Raw genomic sequence first — 13,009 nt, forward strand, 5'->3', positions numbered from 1 at the left:
GCCAGTTTCATTCCTGTATATCTGACTCCCCTAAAGAGAGGGGGTACCTGAGGACAGGGCCCAGGACCTGCTCAAACTTTCCTGCTCACTCACTTGGCAGATCCTGGAACAGCACTCAGGAAACATGCCTTCAATCAGGAATGGAGCTGTGAGCCATGTGTTCTCAACCAGGGTTAGGCCTCAGAATCATTTTGTGGAGGGAATGTGTTGGGCAGAGTGTTTTGAAATCACATATTCCTAAGCCCTGTCCCTAGAGACTCATTCAGGAAAGATGAGGTGGAATCTAAGATTCTGTATTTCTTAGGCTCTCCAGGTGATTCTGATGTTTGCCCTGGCAAAGGATCACTATGTTCTGTACAAGCATGCATGCAGATCCATTCATGCATTCATTCACTCATTCGTTCATTTACCAAATATATGTATACTGCTAGGTACCAGGCAAGGGGCTGCTGGTGCTGGGGCTCTAGCAGAGAAAGAGGTGAACTCCTTCCCTCATGGAGCTTCCATGTATATGCGTGCAACAGACGCATTCACATGGACACGTACATGGACATAAACATGTCCATGCCACTGGGCCGCACAGGTCTGGAGCAGAATTCATTAGTACAAGCAGTTGTGGTGTTTGTTCCAGAAGAGGCAGATGCTCTTGTACTCTCCCCACTGCAGATCCTCAGCACTCTTGTTAAAGGGACACAGAGACCTGTGACCTGCAAGATTCGCATCCTGCCATCGGTAAAGATCTTACATCTGAAGGTCCATTTTCTCTGGGGATGCTGATTTGGGGGTGTGAATGATTCTTGTGGGGCTGAGTTATGTTTGGAGGAGGGGGTAGAGCTGAGCCCACTTTAGGAGCTGGCAGCTGCTCCCTCTGTGGCTTCAGTAAACACCCTGTGTGGTCCTGTCCCTCAGCTGGAAGATACCCTGAGCCTTGTTAAGCGGATAGAGAGGACCGGCATTGCAGCCATCGCGGTTCATGGGAGGTGAGTGGTTGCCTTACTAGTGACTGACTTGCAAGGAGGACCCTAGCCATCTTAATGATTCTTCACCAGACCCCAGGTGACTACCAGCTTCTCTTCTACATACACAGCCTAGCTCTGCATAGCTCATTGATATCCCCTAAGTTCAGAGGGCAGTCAAACTCTTTATGGGGGTTGCATTTTTCTTTGTTTCATTCATTGAGCATCTACTGGTGGTAGGCACTACACCGAGCTTTAGAGATACAGAGAGACCAATGGGAAGGAGAAACACCCCTACGCTCAAGACGTGTAAATGGTAGAGAATGAGTGATTTGCTCAAAATTATATCACGTAGCCAGGAAGTGGTGGAATTAGAACTCTGACTCTGAATCTCATTTTCTTTACACTACATTCAGCAATAGCTCCTCCCTTGAATGACCCCAGGCAGATTGCTGTTCTTTTAAAGGCACTGCCTCTTTTGTCTGCCCTTGTTGGACTGCCAGCTGTCACAGTGACCACTTTAAACAGTCCTTGAATCTGCTGTCTACTGAGAGCTGAGGTATTGCTGAAGGCTACCCTTGGTTTCCCAGTCGAACTCGCTCCCCGTATCCAGGATGTACTTTTGTACAGAATCCCAGGTCAGCAAACTTTGGTCAGGGTGACCTCTCTTTTGAGTGGTGTTCCTTTTGAGTTCAGGGGTCTTGTAGGAATAGTGCATTTTTTGCTGGTTGTATCTATTACAGCATTTTCAGAGAAGGGAACCCAGAACTCCAACACATAAAAACAGAAAAGCAGAGCTGTGCGTGTTGAAGCCAGCAGGGGATGGTGAAAGGCCACACACGCGTACACACAGGCCCCTCCTGGAGGCAGCAGGCTCTGGGCTCAGACTGCCTGGTTTCAAATCCCAGGTCTGGGTTCAAATCCCAGGTCTGCTGCTTGTTGGCTGTGTATCCTTGGACAAGTCATTTAACCTCTCTGAGCACCACAGTCCTCATTTGGAAATTAAGATAATTTCTGCTTGATAGGGTTGTCACGAGGCTTTTATGAGATTGTGAATATACAGCCTTGGCACAGTGCCTGGCATAGAGTGTTTTCTGAATAAATAAAGCTATTCCTTTTTCCCAGTATTTGGAAACACTAGGAAGACAGATTTGGGTGAGTTTAAAGAGGGACTTTCTGGCCATCAAAGTTGTTAAAGATGGGCTAGAATTGGGCTGCTGGGGGAGCAGGGAGGTGGAGGTGGAGGCTGGGTTGATAGGGCTTTCTAAGGCCCTGTGGCCCCTGACACTTTGGTTGAAGAGTATAGCAGAGGGACACATGCAGATAGGACCTGGGCAAGGGCTTTCTGGTCGACCACCTCTCTGGCTTGTCCCTGTGCACAGCTCAAGTTAGGGCTTACCTTAGCATCCCTAAGACTCACTCACTCATACACAAGACCTTCTTGCAGTTGACCTTGGATGCAGGGGCCCTGGGTTGTGGTCTTGCCTCCCCTGTGGCTCTTTGTGACAGCCATGGTCTGTGGCCTGCTCTGGTTGCTGGGCCTACCCTGTGCCAGGTGCCTCTCCCCAGGATCAGCTGCCCAACTTGGCCTCAGCACACGCAGCTGTGTGGGAGTGGCCAGTCTGAGTGGCGGCAGCTGTTCCCAGTCCCTCTGGGAGGGCAAGACCGGGACAGTAGGGGTTGCATTCTTAAGGCACCGTCCCTCATCTCTGGCAGAAATGAGGGGTAGCTGGGGAGTGGCAGTGTGACCACCCACATCGGCTTCCTGCAGCCATGCCTCACCTGCAGACTTTTGAGAGCTGGACTTGCCTTCTCAGCATGGACCTGTGCTGCTGCTGCCCGGCACAACAGAGGTCAGGGAGAGCCGTCCCCTGTAGCCCAGAGCCCTGTCCCTGCTGGCCACATGGCCTTCCTGAGGTTCAGCAAGGAGGACAGTAGGATTTGGCTGACATAACCCGGTGCTAAGTGTGACGTGACCTTTGGCACTCAGTCCCCAGCCCCATCTCTTTATCTCCAAGGAAGCGGGAGGAGCGACCTCAGCACCCTGTCAGCTGTGAAGCCATCAAAGCCGTCGCCGAAACCCTCTCCATTCCTGTCATAGCCAAGTAAGCCTCCCTTCTTCCTCGTTTATTTTTTTATGCCTCACTTCACTCAGAAGGGATTTGAACTGACAAATAGAAAATAGAATGCGATAGCATCAAAAAATGACTGTAAGAGAAAAGAAAAAAAGGGTGTGACAAAAATGAACTTGGCAGTGAGGCTGAGAAGGGCCCATTGTGTCCTTTGGCCTCTGGTGAGTGGCCGATGTAGGTATGCAGTAGACAGGGGCCCAGGACATTCCGATGCACGGGTTGAGGTGGGAGTGTTTAGGGAGAGCAAGAGAGTGGCTGCTGAAGCAGCCCCAGGGGAAGGTGACATCACACCCAGAGTTAGGGGTGTAGGGTGTAGGGTGAGGCATCTCAAGCCAGAGCACAGAGAGCCATGGCTCAGGAGCATGAGGCAGGTCACAGACCAAAGCCCAGATGAGCATCCCGGACAGTGACAGGACCAGAACCTAGACTGGCAGGTGTGAGGTACCGATGACCAGCCCAAAGGCTTAGCAGTAAGACAGCAGTGTCCTGTTGCCACTGGGGAGCTGGCCTGTGTGGGCCAGTCGGGAGTCCGGCTCAACCCTGATGGCAGGTTGGGAACAGAGAAGTTCTGAAGCCCTAAAGCCCTGACAAAAGGCATGCCTGACTGGAGGGAGGGACGGGGGAGCTAAGGGTGGGGTGGTCCCCAGGGCAAGGGGTGTTAGGGGTGTCTTGGAGAGAGGGTAGGGCTACTCAAGACCCTGGACCCTGTTGCTGCTGTTGCCACCTGAGGGGGGTTCCCCCACCCCCATTCTCACACACAGTGCTGTCTCTGGCCTGAGGCTGCTGCCTGGCTCCTAATGGAACAGACAAAGAGCAGTTTCCAAGGGGCTGCAGGGTGGCTGAAAGGGAAATTGCAACCAAACCGGGCCTCCTTCCTTCCTCTCATGACCACCACTGCGTCTGTTCCCTCTCTAGGGTTTTGACCCAGCCGTCAGTGGGCATATAGGTGCCCCAGCCTGGGGGTTTTCCTGTGATCCCTGTATCCACGTACAGACCCCGCCCTTCGGATGTGGGCCGGCTTTAGCCACTGTTCGGGAGGAGGGGGAAGGAAGGTAAACGCTCTGGAGTACCTCTTAAGTGCCAGGCACGGTTTGGACTGCTTTATTTTGTTATCTCACTTGGTGCTCCTGACCCCACAGTGGGGTGTGTGTTATAATCTCCAGTGTCCCGAAGCTCTCATAGCTGAAGGACTTGGCCAAAGCCACACACTGAATAATTGGCAAATTTAGGAGTTGCCTTTTTCTGAAATTGCTTGTACAAGGATGGGGATACCCCTCACCCCACTGTTGCTTTTCAGTGGAGGATCTCACGACCACATCCAAGGATATTTGGATATAGAGGACTTTCGACAAGCCACGGCAGCCTCTTCAGTGATGGTGGCCCGAGCGGCCATGTGGAACCCATCCATCTTCCTCAAGGAGGGTCCACGACCCTTGGAGGAGGTCATGCAGAAGTACATCAGATACGTATGTCTATGCACTTTTTCAAAACAAACATTTCTCACTGTCTGCCACATTGCTGCAGAAAGTGCTTTGGGTGAGCCCCCAGCCCCCAGCAGCTCTCCTTTTCTTTTCTTTTTTAAAAAATTTATTATTTATTTATTTATTTATTTTTGGCTGCGTTGGGTCTTCGTTGCTGTGTGCGGGCTTTCTCTAGTTGTGGCGAGCGGGGGCTACTCTTCGTTGCGGTGCGCAGGCTTCTCATTGTGGTGGCTTCTCTTGTTGCAGAGCGTGGGCTCTAGGTGCGCGGGCTTTAGTAATTGTGGCTCACAGACTCAGTAGTTGTGGCTTGCAGGCTCTAGAGCGCAGGCTCAGTAGTTGTGGCGCACGGGCTTAGTTGCTCCGTGGCATGTGGGATCTTCCCGGACCAGGGCTCAAACCCGTGTCCCCTGCATTGGCAGGCAGATTCTTAACCACTGTGCCACCAAGGAAGTCCCTCTCCTTTTCTTTTTAGTGTAGCATAGCATTGGGTTTCCCTGGCTGCAATGTGAAGAGCAGGGTGCTGGGGAGGCATGGCCCTATCATTGCCCCCTTCTAAAGCTTTCAAGGTGTGAGGATCATAGCAAGGGCTTCTGGATCCAGGATGCTGTTGCGGCCCCAAACACATGATATCTTTCTCTTAGTCTCTGTCACCCCCTGCCCCCCTACACATACACACGCATGCACAATGACAGTGGTGTCTGTGTCACTCATGCCAGTGGGTTGGCACCAGAGGAGCCACAGCCAGGAGGAGCCATTGTAGCTGTTGTGAGGACAGATTCTCTCCGTAAAGACGTATCAACTGGTCGTCAGTCATAGTCACTTCTAAAAGTCTTCTCTTGATAATTCCTATAATGCTTTAGCCTCTGACTTAGGAAATAGCCTAACTTTGACCCTCTCCTCAGGTAATAGCTTTTTCTTCTCACCCGGGGTTTGATGGTAGTGCCCGGGCATTTCCCTGTAAAGGAGGTTTTTGACACCTGCACTATTTCCTTGGCACTGCCCCGGCACCCTGTGAGACTCTGACCAGCTGTGCATGTCTGTCGGCAAAGATAGTGAGTGGTCCTCAAATTCCTCAGTGAGTTGGGCCTGAGCAGAGAGTGCAGCCCTCACCCTGAGCAGACTTCCACCCTCCTCTTCAGTCCTGGAGCTCCTACCCACCTGGGGGGTCAGGAGCTTCTCAGATCCTCAGGCTGCCATGGGCAGTTGTGGCTGCCATGACATGTGGGTGTCCCCAGGGCTGTGCAAGCTGGGGGTGGTTGGAGGCCCTGAGGCCTGTGCCCAGAGCTGGGCAGCCTCTGTTCTGGAGCCTCTTCTGCTTGATGCTGCAGCCTTCATCCTCTTGGTTCTGGGTGTCCTCTTGGGCAGGTTGGCTCTCCAATGGCCTGGGTCAACCAGAGGCAAGGGGGGCTTAGCTCAGTCTAGGTCGGCCGGTTGGCAGGTCTGTGGCAGGGAAGGCACGTTTAGTAGTGCCAAGCTTGCTCACTGGCTGAAAGGTGATGTTATCCTTCCTTCTCAGCCTGTCCCTTGGCAACTCCTCAAGGGGGTGTGTTGGGCCAGAGAAAGGGAGCAGCTTTCAAGCATAGGCAGGGCTGCTTCTGGTCCAGCCAGGTGCCTTCTGTCCCAAACAAGCTGAATCAAGGCCTTGCTGCTGGCCGTGGCTTACCCACGTATCCCTTCTTTGTCCTGAACATGTGGTCGCACCTCCAAGGCACTGAAGACATAGGCCTTGCTGGAGGTATTAGAAGATTTGATAGGGGGCGAGACGGGGAGAGGGTTCTGGGGGGCTGAGGCACCCTTTACCCACTGCTCTCCTGCCTGCCCCAGCCAGGCCGACTTCCACTGGGTATCCCTGGGCAGTTGTCTGGCCTCCCTGAGCCTGCATTTCCCAGTCTGAGTAGTGGTAACTACTTGTTTAGCTCAATGAAGTGACAAGTAACATGTGCAAACATGCTTGGTCAATGGTGCTGGGCTTTTCCCATGTTGGGAGAAATTGGAGACAGGCTGTTTAAGATGTGGGAGGGGCAGGCACTCACCATGGTTATAAGGAGTAGAAGAATCTCACCCCTGTCCCGGGGCTGGTCCTGCCACACCAGAACTTGGCTGTTCCCCACTCCCTGCCTTGGAAGATGCTCGGCAACAGGTCCTCTGTGGTAGCTGATGCAGGAGGAGCTCCAGGCGCATGTGGACCTTAGTCAGGCTGTCCAGTGGAGTGTGCTCCTGACTGTGGGTCTCAGTTGTGACCCCCAAGCATTGTGCCACTAACTAGAGGAGTAGATCGCCAAGATGGAGAGGGCTCTTTTATGGGGTCACACTGCCTCGGCTGCAGGCCCCTCTGATGCCCCCTTGGAGCCCCTTTTCCTGCCATCAGAGCAGAGCTCAGGCCTCAGAGCCTGCCTGGGCAGCAGGGGGGCTCATGGCAGTTCTTCTCTCAGGCTGTGCAGTATGACAACCACTACACCAACACCAAGTACTGCTTGTGCCAGATGCTACGAGAACAGCTGGAGTCGCCCCAGGGGAGGTTGCTCCATGCCGCCCAGTCTTCCCAGGAAATTTGGTGAGAGGGGCAATGGGCTGTTCATCTGTCCTTGCAGACATTACCCAGACTTGACCCTGAGCCCTAAGCTGACTCTACGAGGGGACCCAGGACACAGCTTCTGGAGGTGGATGTGCTGGAGTGGGGAGGTGGTACAGCTTTGCCTCACAGAAGGGGGTACTTTCAAATCTTTAGAACTTGCCATCCCTGGACTGATCTCAGCAGCAGAATTTCGGGAACTAGTGCACTAGTAGGATGGAGGAAGGTGAGGGCTGGGCTTGGGAATCCCTGGGGAGGAAGGGGCTTTCCTGGTAACAGATCTGTCACATGCCAGGCCACCAAGATCCAATGGTTAGGAGAGTTGGGGTTGTAGAATGGAGCCCCTGGCCTGAGCCGGCACCCACACCCCATCCCTTTGCAGTCTGAGAGGCCACCCCTTGATCCTCTAGATCTGGTAGAGCTACAGCTCAGGTGGTTGACATTTGGGGCCCCTCACAACCTGGTCTAGTGCCTGTTCCCACAGCTCCCTGTCTGCCTGTGCTTGTACAGGGTCTCCTGCCTGAATGCTGTCTCCCCCGCACATTAGCTCTCTATACTCTCCTTCCTCCAGAGAAGCCTTTCTGGACTAGGCTTGCCCTCAGGCAGCCATCTTCATGAATGTCCTCCAGCCCTTAAGATGCTTCCTAGAGGGAAGAGCCTTGCCAGAACCTTCCTCCTCACCCTGGGCTTGTGGTATTCATTCTGTCCCTAGCCCATGTAGCTTAACCAGCTCGACCCAAGTATCTTGTGAACTCAAGAGGATAACTCTCAAGAGTATCACTTTGTAGCTCTGGCTGGTACCTCAGTTTAGGCTTGGCCTGTGTGTGGTCAGGCCTCCGTGTCTTCCTCCCACGGGCCTGCATGAGGACAAGGCTGTGCATACCCCCAGCGCTTGGTCAGTATAGCTCAACTCACTCACTGCTGGCTAGGGACACCTGCCTGTGTGTTCCTCCTCAGAAGAGAGGCTGCAGGTGGCCTTTGGAATCTACTCCACCCAGCCCAGCCTGCCCTCCAGTGCTCATGCTCAGGGACCTGCATTCATTCTCCATCTGTCAGTTCAGGCTGATCACAGGGGTGTGTAGAAAGCACCTTCTGATGGCTAGGCCCTGGTGGTGGTTGGGTATATGTGGGGGGCATTTCTCAGTCGTGGGGCCCTGGGCTCCTGCAGTAGTTTCCTGAATGCTGGCTCCACTAAGGGGCTTCCCCTACTCTGCTTGTCCCTTCATAGTGAGGCCTTTGGCCTTGGTGCCTTCTATGAGGAGACCACACGAGAGCTGGATGCCCGGCGGGCCAAACTCTTGGCCAGGAGCCCGGAGGAGGTGGAGGAGCCAGCTGAAGATACCTCTGGTATCATTAAGATGGCTGTCAAGTTTGACCGGTAGGTCTCCAGCTCGGCCTCAGCTTGGGCCAGGGCCAGTGTCCTCAGGTCTGACTGGGCCAGCAAGCTGGCTGCCGTCCATGGTTAATGCCAAGCTTAGGGACCACACATCTCCTTGGTTTGGATGCTTGTTCTCAGTTTTCAGCAACCCAAAGAAGGCACTTTGGAGAAGACAGTCGCTGAAAGCCCAGGCAGTGCTGTCAGGGTTGCGCATGCTTTCCCAAGGGTGACTAAACTATACCTTTTTCCTGACCCACCCCTTCCCACAGCTCAGGCTGGGGAGACTTGTCCCCTCTGTTCCTCAAAGTCTGTGTTTTCTCCTTGGCCCTCAGGAATTAGCTGCCTGCAGGGAGCTCCAGAATAGCAGCAGGACCTGAACCCTCACCTGGCTAAGCAGCCTACCCTCACTGCCCCTCGCTAGCCCTGTGGTGCCCTCTCTAGGCAGAAATAGCCTCAGGCCAATTATTGCCTCAGACTGTGACTCAGCTTTGAATGGGGCCCTCATCCTTGTCTCTATGATCTGGAATCTGAACCTTTCTGGGGTCCCCAGGGCCAGACCAGGAGTTAGTCTTGTCTGGCAGAGTCTTGGGAGGAGGGATGTAGGCACAGCTGTTGGGCAGTCATATCCAGGGAGAGCTCCTGGTGGGAAGCTAGAACATGGCCTGACTCTGAAACTGGAGTCCACTGTGCCCAAGGCAGCAGCGGATCACCCTGACACTTGGTGGACATAATCAGGGTGGGCCCTGAGCTAGATCCTGAGACCACTGTATGGCCGCCTGTGTCCCCACTCCCACCCACTCCCTCCTGATATTGTCTTGAGAGGCAAATTGTACCTTCCTTCTTGGCTGTTGAAGGCTGTTTTCCAGGCTGGAGCTCAGAGTGCTGGAGTTCACTTCCCATTCCAATTCCCCAAACAACTGAAGCCCATCTTCCCTTTAGGTAGAATTGAGGCCCCAAGCCACTGGTGGGACAGAAATGGGAGCTCAAGGGAATAGGTGCAGGAGTCCGAAGGCAGGAGTTTGCTGTCTCAGTTCCTGCAGCTCCTACCAGGAACTGAGTAGGGCCCCTGCTGAGGAATGGAGTTCTCATGGTAGGTGGGCCCTGACACCTTTCCCTCCTTCCCTAGGAGAGCATACTCACCCCAGATCACCCCCAAGATGTGCCTGCTGGAGTGGTGCCGGAGGGAGAAGTTGGCACAGCCTGTGTATGAAACGGTGAGTTCCTGCCTGTGGCCTGCCCTGCATCCAGCCCACAGCACTCCCACAGCTAGTGCCACCACCCCCAGTCCACCCACGGCTCGTACGTGCACTCCAGACTGCTTGGCTGGAGCCTGGCTTTGCCTTCTTTGCCTTCTAGCTCCTTCCCTTTGACAGTGGACCTGTTGTCTAGTTCTGGTCACTTTCATAAAACTGAACTAGAGGCCTAAGTAAGAGGCTGCTTCAGCCAGTCCCTTCCAGTGGCATTGCTTAGGCAGGAGAGACTTCTCTGGAGAGGGCCAATTGGCTTAGGAAGGATGCTCAAACCTAAAAGTTAGACTGACATGTTTTTGGACCAGGCCTCAGCCAATGGGGCACAGAATTGGGCCCCATGTCTGGGGCCCCTCAGGGGAAACTTTGAGATGGTCTTGCTTCACTTTCTTTGGTCCCCATGGCCTGTTTAGGTTGCCTAGTCTCTTTTGGACTGGCCTTCTGACCTCCAAGCTTGTATCTTCTGGGCCTTGGGTTCCCTTCTGCCAGAGTGACTTTTCCAAAACGAATTTGCTTCTGTCCCCCTTGCTCACGTCCTCATCAGCTCCTCAGCACCTTTGGGATCAAGCCCTACTACCTCAGCCCAGAGCATGAGACCCCCATGTGTCTTTCTGCTTCAGGTCACATCCACTCAGCTCTCTGTCCACCACATCACCTGGTCGCTCTGCCAGGTGTACCTTCTTTGCCCCAGTCCTTGTCCCCTCTCACCGCTTTGCCATCTGGTGAACTCCTTCTCATTTTGGGGGACCTGGCCCACCCAGATGTCAGTAGGAGGAAGCTCCATAGTCACATGCAGCTAAGGGCTCTGACAGACCTTTGCTTAGGTCCATGACAGAACTCCTGACACACTGGGATGTCACTGACTGTTTGTGTATCTACATTTCTTCCCTGGAAGATGCACTAGGCACTTCTGGGGAGGAGCATGTGATACAGGTAGCCTTCATTTGATTTAGGTGGGAAGTACTTCCCTCCAGGGCTTGGCCCTCTTGCTCTCATGCAGCCATCCCTGTTTCCTTTTCTCTCTCTGTACCAGGTTCAACGGCCCCTGGATCGCCTCTTCTGTTCTGTTGTCACTGTTGCTGAACAAAAGTACCAGTCCACCTTGTGGTGAGTTTCCTTATCAGTGGGCATGAGGCTTGCAACAGGGCCTGATCCTCGCATTGGCCTGGGAGGGTTAGGGGGATGGTGTACCTGGGCAGTGGCATCCCTGGGTGATGACCCCTTCCCTAGTTTTGTCAGAATCTCTGCCAAGGGCGTGTAGAGTCAGGCCTCCCAGACTCTAGTCCTGTAACCAGTCTGCCTGTCTCCCTGCCTTATTGCCCCATGCCTCATCTGCCTAGGGACAAGTCCAAGAAACTGGCGGAGCAGGCTGCAGCCATCGTCTGTCTGCGGAGCCAGGGCCTCCCTGAGGGTCGGCTGCGTGAGGAGGGTCCCTCCTTGCACAAGCGCAAGCGGGAGGCCCCTGACCAAGACACTGGGGACCCCAGAGCTCAGGAGCCAGTCCTGCCTGGGGAGCTGTGCAAGAAGCCCTTTTTAGCCTTGGCAAGTGGTAAAGAGAGCCCCCTGGAAGGCTGGTGACTCCCGTCCCTACCCTGGTCAGCCCCTCCCTGGGCCTGGCCCTAGGATGGCTATGGGTGCAGAGCATCAGCCAGGTGCCACTGGACAATTTGCTGCCAGTGCTGACAGGAATTACGAGGTTCTGGCCTGGGCCAGCAGCCTGGAGCACAGGCCAAGGGATCCCCAGAGTGCCCATCTCCTTTGGTGGGTCTGAGTAGCAGAGCCAAGTTCCCAGTGACCTCAGTATTTTCTTTGAAAACAGGAGCTTTTCAAGTGGCACCTCCCCAACCTGACATTGGTACAGTGCAATAAAGACCCTTCACCCTTACCCATGGCTGGTTGCTTCAGCCTGGCACCTTTACACATGGACAGATGTCCTGGCATAATTATTCTGCTTCTACCCTCTGTGCAGAGCTGGGGCTTTCTAAAACATTTCTCCTACCCATCCTTACGAGTCTAGATGGAGGTGGTGGGTTGGTTATCACCTTTAATGCTCACTGGACTTGAGTTGAGCCAGGAAAGTCCAAGAAGCCCATTCTCCTGATGGTAAACCTGAGGTACTGGCCGTCAGTTGGCTTTCCTGATGAGAGGTGATATGGAGTCTGGGGGAACGATTAGGGTATCTGGTGTGCTAGTAAGGGACCAGCTCAGGTGAGGCGGGGTGCTGGGTCTGACCCCAGCTAGAGCTCAGACCTGTGAGGTGTCTGCTCTGAGCAGAGGACACTGGAGACTGCTGATGGCAGCAATTTGGGGCCCTTGTGATTGCCCGTCCATGCCACTGCCCACCCCCCCTTCCCCCCCCACCATCCCGTTCGGGCCGGAAGGAAGTGGCAGATTCTCTTTAATTTCCTTCTGGCAGTGAGAAGCAAACAAACAGCTACCACATCTTATGGGGCCTCCCCCCACCGCCACCGCCCACTTACTGGGAGGGGCGTTCTGACCAAAGGTCCCTGCCCAGCACCGCCTCTGCTTCCTCAGCTGTAAACATGCTGCTTTTCCTCCCCTTTTCAAAGCTCTGTGAGGAGGGGGGGATTCCCCTCTGGGTCAAGGCCTTGTTTCTCCCATCTACTCAGGGTCAGGCCCCTGTGCCAGTCAGTACCTCCAGCCCTGATGACCTGAATCAGGGGTTGGGCAGGTAAGGCCCCTGTCTCAGTCCCGGAGCAGCCCCTCCATGCACCCATACTTGCTCTTCTGTTTGCAGATAAGGATACCAATACCAGTGGCCTCCCAGAGCCCATCACTCTTTGACCTTGGGCAAGTCACTTCTAGTTCTTGCTGGGCCCAAGGGCCCTTCTCTGAGTGGGATCAGCTGTTCTCTTCCTGCTCGAGGCTGGCTGGAGGATAGTCTCGCCCTATGATAGCGGCACTGTGCAGCTAATGGGGTCACTCCATACCGAGGCTGCCCTAACTAACTTCCCAGACCAGTGCTTCCAGAGAAGGAGCCCCACCCAGGAGAGAGACTGAGGCTTGGTTCAGTCTCAGCCATCAAACTTTAGGCACAATTTATTTGATTTTTCTTACAAAAAACTGTTTCAGTCAAAATGCCCCCTTTGCCTTTCCTCATACCCCAACTGGAACAGGACAGACAGAGTGGCCCCAGTGGACCCCTCAGGCATCCTGAGCTAGTCAGAACTTGTGGGAGGACCCTGTGTGGGCCAGGTACCAAGTCTTAAGATCCACTTCCCT

General features: G+C 54.1%; 1 protein-coding gene across 4 annotated transcripts in view; it reads left to right on the top strand.

The window, feature by feature from the left end:
• DUS2 (dihydrouridine synthase 2) overlaps positions 1–11,675 on the top strand; it is a 41,232-nt gene extending 29,557 nt beyond the window's left edge. For 2 of the 4 annotated variants that reach the window (XM_060289344.1, XM_060289345.2), the window contains 9 exons: positions 667–732; positions 910–980; positions 2,975–3,061; positions 4,386–4,554; positions 7,002–7,123; positions 8,370–8,519; positions 9,646–9,733; positions 10,800–10,873; positions 11,107–11,675. In XM_060289344.1, the coding sequence (XP_060145327.1) occupies positions 667–732; positions 910–980; positions 2,975–3,061; positions 4,386–4,554; positions 7,002–7,123; positions 8,370–8,519; positions 9,646–9,733; positions 10,800–10,873; positions 11,107–11,344 (1,065 nt within the window). In that variant the 3' untranslated portion in view covers positions 11,345–11,675. The remainder of the gene's footprint in view (positions 1–666; positions 733–909; positions 981–2,974; positions 3,062–4,385; positions 4,555–7,001; positions 7,124–8,369; positions 8,520–9,645; positions 9,734–10,799; positions 10,874–11,106) is intronic. The other 2 variants (XM_030863585.3, XM_060289346.2) reach the window with 2 other exon arrangements.
• The last annotated feature ends 1,334 nt before the right edge of the window (positions 11,676–13,009 follow it).

Source organism: Globicephala melas, chromosome 19 (assembly GCF_963455315.2).
Source record: "Globicephala melas chromosome 19, mGloMel1.2, whole genome shotgun sequence".
NCBI classification, from domain to species: Eukaryota; Metazoa; Chordata; class Mammalia; order Artiodactyla; family Delphinidae; genus Globicephala; species Globicephala melas.